This window comes from Charadrius vociferus, unplaced genomic scaffold (assembly GCF_000708025.1).
Source record: "Charadrius vociferus isolate BGI_N301 unplaced genomic scaffold, ASM70802v2 scaffold751, whole genome shotgun sequence".
Lineage (NCBI taxonomy): Eukaryota > Metazoa > Chordata > Aves > Charadriiformes > Charadriidae > Charadrius > Charadrius vociferus.
Window position 1 is genome coordinate 429,481 of NW_009646956.1, and position 9,186 is coordinate 438,666.

Genomic DNA, 9,186 nt, shown 5'->3' on the forward strand with positions numbered 1-9,186 from the left:
GAGCCATTCTCTGGTAGGCAGAAGAGTCATATCCACGCACAGTAGTTCGTGCAACTCACCGCTTAAAAAGGTGCTGGGCAACCTAAATAGTGGTTTGACAGTGACAACCATGCCTTGAGCTTAGTTTCTATTGTGAAAATAATTATGTCCCTTTAGACAGCTCCATGAAACTAGGGCTTGTCCCCTGCAAGTCCAGAAAATATTTCCCAAAGGACAATAGGAGCTCAGTTGGAGCAGGGAATTTGCACGAAGAGAAGACCTATCTGTCTCTCCCCCACCTCTAATACATCTTTGAAACAGCTTTACAAGCTATATTGCCCGTGGACCAAGGCAACAAGTGTAGGAAATACCTTATAAATATAGGTTGCTCTTTAGAAGCCTGGAGCAGGAAAGCAGGAGTTTGTGAATGGACTGCAGCTGGGTCTTAAGGAACAGATACAATCCAGCCAACTCTGAAATGATGCTGGGTTGTTGTCTACTGTTATTGGCTAACATAAAGTTAATTCAGTGGTTTCAGCCCACCTCTTGAGAAAAAATGTAGAGGCCAAATCCTTCCTCCTACTTCCATCCCCCTTTCCCTCATAAGCTTCCTCAGAGACTCACTGACCTGTTTTGGAGTTCATTCCCAGCAATCTCATCTGAGGGCCTCTGCAAGGCGCCAGAACAAAACTAGCTTGAAGAAGGGGTTCCTCTACATATCTGTCGTAAGCAAAACAGTGCCATATATAGAAACAGAAGACTTTCCCTCAAGCCAGGGCTTTCTCTGATGCTTTCCCAAAGGGCTGCATTTCAATGAAGAACCAGCACACATACAAATTTATGCAATCAGTCTATCCCTAGGACAGAGCAAGGAAACTTCAAAAGGGAAAGGCCAAGGTAGTGTTCAACTTAGATCCAGTGTCAGTCAAGGCAGATACGGACAGCCAGGCTGATTTCCAGTTAGTGAAGGCTCAAGAGATGAAAAGCAGATGCAAGACTTTGGCTGATACCCCGGGGCAATGCAGGGAAGAAGAGAGAGTGAAATCTGAATTGATCCCCAGAGGGGAGAAGGAAGCAGGATGTGAACCTCCCCTTGAGAGGAGGGCAAAACAGGACTGGGATGGAAATCTGGAGGGCAGACTGAAACCTGAACTACCCACAGGGAAAAGCTAAGCAGGAACAGAAATGACATATAGGGAACACATGAGATTAGGGGGAGGTGGGAACACAAAGTGGAATAAAGAACTATGAGAGAGATCCCTGCGGGGAGGGAAGCCCTGATTGAGCAAAATTAAATCTGCAGAGAGTTTTGCATCCCAGATATTAATAACAAACTACCTAGCAAGTTGGGCCCTTCTCTCCACCTTCAAAAGGATGGAGGGGAGGAAGAACTTGTCTGTGGTTGAGCACAAGACTATGAATCAGAGAATCGGAGTCCATATCCCAGCTCTGCCAGGGAGCAGGTCCCTGGATTACAATACGCCTCAATGTCCACAGGCAACTGTCCTATAAACATCCACTGATTTCAAGTGCAATCATGATGCTCAGCATCTTTGGGAAAAGCCAGGTAGTCAGTCTGTGTCTGCCTCATCTGTAAGACAGGGTGAAACACCTCCCTACCTTCTGGAAGCACCGGGATGCTAAATTCATTAGCAAAGTACCTTGAGACGTGTGGGTGGAAAGTACCAAACAAGGTCAGAGTGTTATTAATGGCACTGAAAAAGAGCCACCAATGATTTTAGATCTCAGATGCAGTTTGCCCACTTTAATTTCTCATTTCATGCATCTACAGGACATCAGCCATGAAAACCTGAGATAACTCACTCTATTACCTCAAAACAACTGTTGAAAACCCCACATAAACCTCAAAAATTAAAGATTCTGTGGACAATAACTCTGTCATATATGAACAGGGTAGGGAGATGAGTTAGATAAGGAGGTCCTGAGGGAGGGGAACCCCTTTGGCACCACTTGCAGAAAGCAGGGTAGTAACTCACAGGATCCTCACCTGGTTTTGAAAGGGAGGTATTTTTCAACAGACCCAGTCCCTAACCTCTCTTTTGTGATACACTAGCAGACACACTCAATTGGCCACAAAAAGTCTACTTGGGTCCTACTGACTGGGAATCTTAAACAGCCCATGCTGTCTGACCACTGGAAGAGAGCGATTTTGAAATGTGTCCCTTATAGTCACGTGCAACAGCCAAACTGGCAACGTGTACACCCCAATGTGCAAATGTAAGTGTTGAGCTAATAAGCATATGAAATACGAGGCCACTTCAATTTCATATCTTATTTCCTTATTTTGTTCTGGGTGCTTCCCTTTGTGTTCCTGCCCCAGCAATACATCTCCAAACTACCTCCTTTTCCCAGGTAAATCCATCCCAAGATCCTGTTTCTAGGAGGCCTATTGGAAAGACATATATGTCCTCATAACGTCCCCTGATTGGTGCAAACCAAAGAAAATAAAGTAATAGGAATAAAGAACCAACAGGAAAATTGAAGCTGTGCTGAGCCCTGGGTTGCTCAAGTGCACTAGTGCCTGCTTGTCCGTCTTAAATATTGTAAAGTCTCACAGCAGGATCACCTTCACACTGATACAAATATCAAACCCGTCATTATCATTAAACAAATGACAGCCTGTCTGCAAGGGTTAGCCTTTTGCTGGAATGAAACCACATGACATATTTGGATACAGAGCACATGCAGATCCTGCTAAGCCTTTCCTGCCCTGGTAACACATAACCTTTCAGCTATATTTCAAGAGAGACACAGTCTCTCCCAGCGTTGGAGTGCAGCTTAGCGCTTGAGAGCATGAAGGGGCTTGGAAAGGTCCTCTCGTTCCTCGTCTGGAAGGAGAGGAGATCCAAGCCTTCGTTCCTCCCTGGCACTCAGAGACTGCATTACCACAAGGACCAACAGATGACACAATCCTACACATCGCTTTCCTGATGGAGAAGAAATCAGTGATTCAGCAGCATCTGTGTATTTTCCTCCTCCAGCTGTGGATCGATGCACAGCACTGTGTGCTAGGCTACAACACTCACACCACACACACAAGCCCTGTTGTCCCCCAAAACCATCAGCCCTAGCTCTGCGTGTGTATTCCAGAAAGCAATATTATCTCAGGGATTAACTCCAGACGAAGAGTGAATTACCTGGCTCCCCAGAACAGCTCTCTTCAGAGCCATCTACAAAAACAACCAATGCAGCATTTCCTTAAAGGCTGAACACTGCGTATACCAACAGGGAAATAAACCAGACAAGACCTGGTAAGACGGCAGCAGCATCACCTGGTGAGGGTCACTGCATTACAGAGAGGAAAGGTTCTGATTTCAACACTTTCAGTCAGATCTTTTGGTGGTCCCACTCAATGCCCTTTTGTGGCAAGACTCTGAAGCTCTGTTTGCCAAGTTACCCAGTTCTGTCCCTGACACGCTCTGGACACAATCCCAAACTGTCAAGAAGCAGATGTCCCTAACCAGGTTGCCAGCACTGAAGGTGAAAGTTTATTACTGTCTCTTTGCATTTCCCTTGATATAAACAGGAAACAACCAGCATTAGACTCACTAAATAAAAAGCCAAACCAGATAGGCAAGGCGAAAGATGCTCTTTTTTCCATACACACCCTTTTCCCTCTCATTCACATACAAATTACTGTTGCATCCAGGTGGGAGGAGAGTTTGAAGAGGGGAGGGGGGAAAAATGTTTGCCAAATAGGTTGAGGGATCAGAAGGCAGCTTTCTCATAAAGCGCAGGGCTGACCCACAAACTGCGAGAAAACCTCAAACTCCACAAGAGTTTCCCTCCTCCCTATTTTCAGGGTGAGAGCAGCCACAGCAGGGAATTGGTAGGCAAGTAAGGGGTCTAACCAGGTCACTCCACCCTTCTCTTCCCGCCTGGAGCATAACATGGGAGGGAAACAGACCTGAAATGTAGGCCATCTACAAAGACTGGGGGAGAGGCTTAAATGATGTGAGATTTATGATCTTCAAAGTGATTAGCGCCCAGCACTCCAAATAAAGTCAAAGAGAGCTCAGCAGCTCTTGCATTCAGTTTGGAGTTGGGTTTCAAACCGTACCTCTCTGGCTTCAGTTTGAAAACTTGAATTGCAAGGTAACAAAAAAAAAAAAAAAAAAAAAGCCACCCAAAACTAACCTCAAACCCCAAACCAAAATTAAAAAACCCACCAACCTCCACACCTAATGAAAGAGCTCAGCACCTGATTTTACATGAAAACACTTTGATATTTCCATATCTCCCTTCTTCCTCTTTCTCATCATTTGAAATCTATTTGCTGAATTGAAGATGAATTCACCAATAGGCAAGGTCAACCTGAAACGTGAGTGTATAACCCATGTGCATTTGGTCCCATGCTCATTTAAAATAAAAATAATAATAGCAATAATTGCTCAAGTCTACTTGTGGCCTTGAGAGGGCCAAGAGAGGGAGACAAAGAGCCATTTGCACATGCCTATGTCCACTCACATGGACTGTTACAACCCCGTCCCTGACATCACTGCAAAACCCCTTCTGCAGACACTACCGATGTTCTGTGGAATCGGACCAGATTTAAAATATATATATATATTAAAATGAGCTTGTTCACAGGCTTTTGCTTTTTAAACATTTGTAAGTCCCCAGTCAGGTTTGCTACTCAGTTACACAGATGTGCTGGCACAAATGTAGGGGATTTTGCAGCACCCCTTTGGTGGACGGAGAAAAACAAAAGTGGGAAGTGAATGCTACAAAAGACTGTCATAAAACCACAATCTCTTTTTGGGAGGAGAACATTTCTATCAAGCAGACCATGGCCCAAATCCTACTGACTGCAAGGTGGTCTGCACCCACAACTTTACCAGCATGCAGTCATTCAGTGGCACGCAGAGGACTAGGACCTTAAAGATAATGGGTCAAATCATCAGTGGATGTAAATCAGCACTGCTTCACCACAGTCAATAACGTTTCCTTGATTAACCTCAGCACAGCTTCCAGTTCTAACATCTTTGTGGTGTTGCCATAGGAAAAGTTTGCAACATGTAACGATCTTGTACTTTCATAGCTTATTTCTATCTTGAGGGAATGTTCTTTTATCACTAGTTATAAGCAGATTGGATTCTTCTCTTGGCGCGTAGAAAGCCTGTGCTTTGGGCTCTGCAATCCACAGAGCTGGAGACACAAGACTTTTTGTTTTCAGCTGGGTATTCCAAAAACCTGGAAGATGGCTGAACGTGTTAAGACACCTTTGATAGGAAGTTACGACCCACCCAAATCCAGAGCAGCCAAACCAAACAAACAAACAGCAGCTTGCTGACATCTGTCAGACAAGAGCCACCAAGGCAAGCTTGAAGGACAGAAAAGTCACAGTGAGAAGCTTCAGCTGCCCACCTGCTGCTAGCAGGAAGCCTTTGCGAAGGATCACAACCCTTGAACTCAGGTAATGCACGGTTGGAAGCCGGTAGGTTTCTGTACTGTTACGAGTGCCAACATCTGCTTCAAATGCTAGTGACTGCCCATGCAGTCACAGCCCCTTTTGCTTTCCTTGCTCCAGCTCCCCGGCCAACCCCTGGAGTCCTGCAGCAGATCAGTGGCTTATCTCTCTAGACCTCCTCTTTTTCTTTACAAGGTCCGAGTCCAGCTCCACTGATGGTCACAGAAGTCCTTAGCTCTGGACTTGGAGAGCATTTTCTCATATGTCTACACAGATTCAAGACTATATGCTCTGGAGAGCTGTCACCTTCCTGCCCTTGCAATTCTGATGTGAGATTTGGGGATTTCTTAGAGCCACATATGAAAATCCCCAGGCACTCAGTGAGACAGGGGTTGCTTTTAGCTGTATGAAGCAGGAGGACAACAAAAAACTCAGCAAAGACAACGGTTCCTCACATGTTCCTTCCCACTTAGGGCTCACTTGCCCTGCAAGAAGCACTCGCTTTTATCTGCTGTCCCTTTCCCCACTGTCTTGCAAAGAGGAATCTGCCATTGTAGGCAGGCCTGGTCTTGACCTATGCACTCCAAGACCTCAAACCGCCTCATCTTCAGTCCTTGCTGATACTCCTGTGAGTCAGCCCCATGCTCTTAGACTTGCATACCAGAGTGCTTTCAGCGCCAGTGTCACAAGCAGAGGAAATGCAGAGCTTTGAGGGAGGGTTTACACATTTGCCAGTATAACTGAGGTCCCTTTTGTTTCTAAATGACAATGGAAAAAAATTTAAAAGCCAGAAAAAGCCTCAAGCGAACACGGTGATTTGAAGAAACTCTCTAATTAGATGAACTTCTATGAAATAGGAAGGCCTGGAAATCAGAAGTTTAATCTGTCATTCTATCACACAAAGGGAATTGGGAAGAACTTAAGTGGTCTGTTTAATGGTAGCTTCTGACCTAACAGTTTTTATCTCTTAGCAGTAGCTTCCTGGGACTCAGCAAGATGAGCAATTAAAAAACAGTAATTCAAGAAAGCAGGAGAATACCTGGTAACCCAGGGAGTGTCTTACCTGCCTGTTAAAGTCCAGCCCATTCTGTTCATTTCCTACAATGAAACAAACAGAAAAACATCTCAGTATTAATGACAGTCAGCATTGATGCAAACTTTCCAGAACTTAGAACACACATAACTGAAGACACGCTGGTAGCCAGCTCAGTTTACTGTAGGAGCAAGGAGAGGAGGAGGAAGGTGGAGTCAATGTGAATGCAGCAATGGAAGTATGAAGGCAGCTTTTGCAACGATTGGTGGTATCAGCTTTTGCGGGAGTATAGCAGAAGTGCTTCTGCCGGGGAGATACCTGGCCAAGCAGCAAGGGTGGGGGAAAGCTCACTGACTGCAAGGGAGATTCCAGCAGAGGTGAGCTAGAGGACATTACAAATCTCCAGGGAAATCCAGGACCAAGGCACTGTAGTTAAAGCAAGAGCTAACTGTGGGAGAGGCTAGCAAACAGGTGGCCAAGGCTGTTAACCAGGGATCTTCAGGAACCCGTGTGGCACTGAGTAATTACGGGATATCTAAAGGAACAGAGGGTGCCGTGGGGTTGTGCTCAAGAGGCGTCTCCTTGATTCCAAAAGAGATTGGCAGGCACAGGGGGAAAATCAGACAGGTTTCAGCCTGAAGGTACTGCACAGGCCCTCACTCATTCCCCTTTGATGATAAACATTCCCCCCCCCCATCACACCTGCCAAATTCATCAAGAACATCACAGAGGAAAAGTTGTACGCTCCACAGATATGAATGCTTTAAGGGATTCCACGAAGCTTCTTTAGTTGCAAAGGCAACCCCAAGAAACCCCTTCCCTTTGCAATCCATTCCCTAAGTCATTCTCTTCCAGTCCAACTGAGTTTGTGATAAACAGTTTTAAATTGTTCACATCCCACCAGCACAAGCCCCCAGGGCCTCCTCCTCCTCCTGATTTTTCCAGTATAACGTTCTCCATAAAGTATAGCCCGTGCCCTGTGATCTGATCAAGCTTCAACACATCATGTTTTCCAGTAGTTCATGTCTCTTGCTAAAAGTTGGAAAGCAGTTAAGAGAGGCTGTGCAGGAAGAAGTGCAAGTCCAACTCTCCCATTGACTTGCTTTCTTCACCTGAACGAGCCTCTACCCTAACCTAGCGTGCAGTTTTTCAGCTTACACCATACACATTATATTCCCAGGTGAATCAGCATGGTTCTTTGAGATCCTCAGGGGGAGTGTGCTCGGTACAATTATTCATAGATGGCAAAATATTTTAGAGTCAATGATAACAATTTCACAGCACCCTGTTCTCTGCTATCTAGAAACAGCTCTGGAGATTTAATCTGCAACACGTTAACAGCACTGACTGTGGAAAGTGAGCTGCCTTTGTCTCTCTTGTTAGGCTGAGCTGTAGGTCTTCGCTATCAAACAATACCAGAGCACTATTTCACAGCAGAACAAGCTGTTGCCCCCCACTCTGAAATCTCCTCTATCTTCTCACCGTCTGCAGCTCAACCCAGATCCAGGCTCCCCCAGCCTGTCTGCATTTCTGCTGTGCCAGAGCCTTCCACCCAACCTGCTCCTCAAAGCTTTTTCTCTTCCCGGTCTCAGGTCTTTATCTTCTTCCATGTAATTCCCTACTCTGCTACAACCTCCAACTTGCCACGTGCTTCTGCGCTCCCGTGCCTCTTGCTGTAACCATCTGCTCCCTGACCACCTCTCTCCAGCTGCTCCTGCCTGAGGAATTTGTTCATTCATTGCGTTCCAGCTCTACGCCCCAAGAGCCAACAACTGCACATATAACGATGGGAATGCTGATAGTGTTAATAGATGATCGCAATCAGTATCCACACACCTGAGCAGGACTGTGTGAGGATCTTCAAGGCCTGCAGTTTCTACCTTTGAAACCCACGGGGGGTTGATGCAATCTAAAGGCAGTAGCTAAAGTGAAGAAAGGCAAGGAGGAGAGAAGGAGGAAATAAAGTTCCCAGTTGCTAAAATAGAACAGGAAGGAAAAGGTAATCTTCTGGTTTCTTGGATACAAGAGTTTCACTCACGTTCAAATGCAGCATGTTGATGAGGCAAGATTTAAAGACCTTGAGGGAAATCCCTAGGTCCCAGAGATGAGGGCTCTGAGTCACTATCATACACCCCAAAACTTGGAACTTGAGATGCACGGCTGGAACGGAGTTTCACTCCACATGGTTAACACCAGGCCCAAGTTCTCCAGCTTGTTCTTTCCTCCTCTCCCAAGCTTCCCATCTCTTGCTTGTTCCTCCCTGCACAAACACATGCAGCTGACAGCCTTCTACCTTTCTTTTTCCCTTCCTGTCCTACAAGACACAGCTTCCTCCAAGTCCTACCCTCCGTTCTCTCGCACATCCCTCTGCAGATCAACACGGGTGTTTAGGAGCACCTCTGCCAGGTATTTTGTGACAGTAGAGCATGCTGCAAATATGCATGGAGATTGACATTAACTCAGTCGTAGCTTGGGCGTCTAAGTCTGAGATAACTGCCCCAGGCTGTCTTGGTAGACAGTGAGGAGAAATAGGCACCTCCAGAGGCCATTCATCTGACCTATCTTAGACGCCTATCTTAACTTGAGATGAATGGCCCTCTGGAGATGACGATTTCGCTTTATTGACTACAAAGGGACCCAGGGGCAACTAGTTCAGACTTAGATGTCCAATAGTGAGATATTTAAAACTGGGCGAGGTGATTTCTACTCCCAGTGGTTATGTAAATGGGAGCTGGATGCACAA

General features: G+C 45.8%; 1 protein-coding gene across 1 annotated transcript in view; it reads right to left on the minus strand.

The window, feature by feature from the left end:
- The window catches only part of POU2F3 (POU class 2 homeobox 3), a 41,677-nt gene that overhangs the window by 18,887 nt on the left and 13,604 nt on the right, over positions 1-9,186 (minus strand). The window contains exon 3 of the mRNA XM_009895152.1: positions 6,474-6,508. Within this exon, the coding sequence (XP_009893454.1) occupies positions 6,474-6,508 (35 nt within the window). The remainder of the gene's footprint in view (positions 1-6,473; positions 6,509-9,186) is intronic.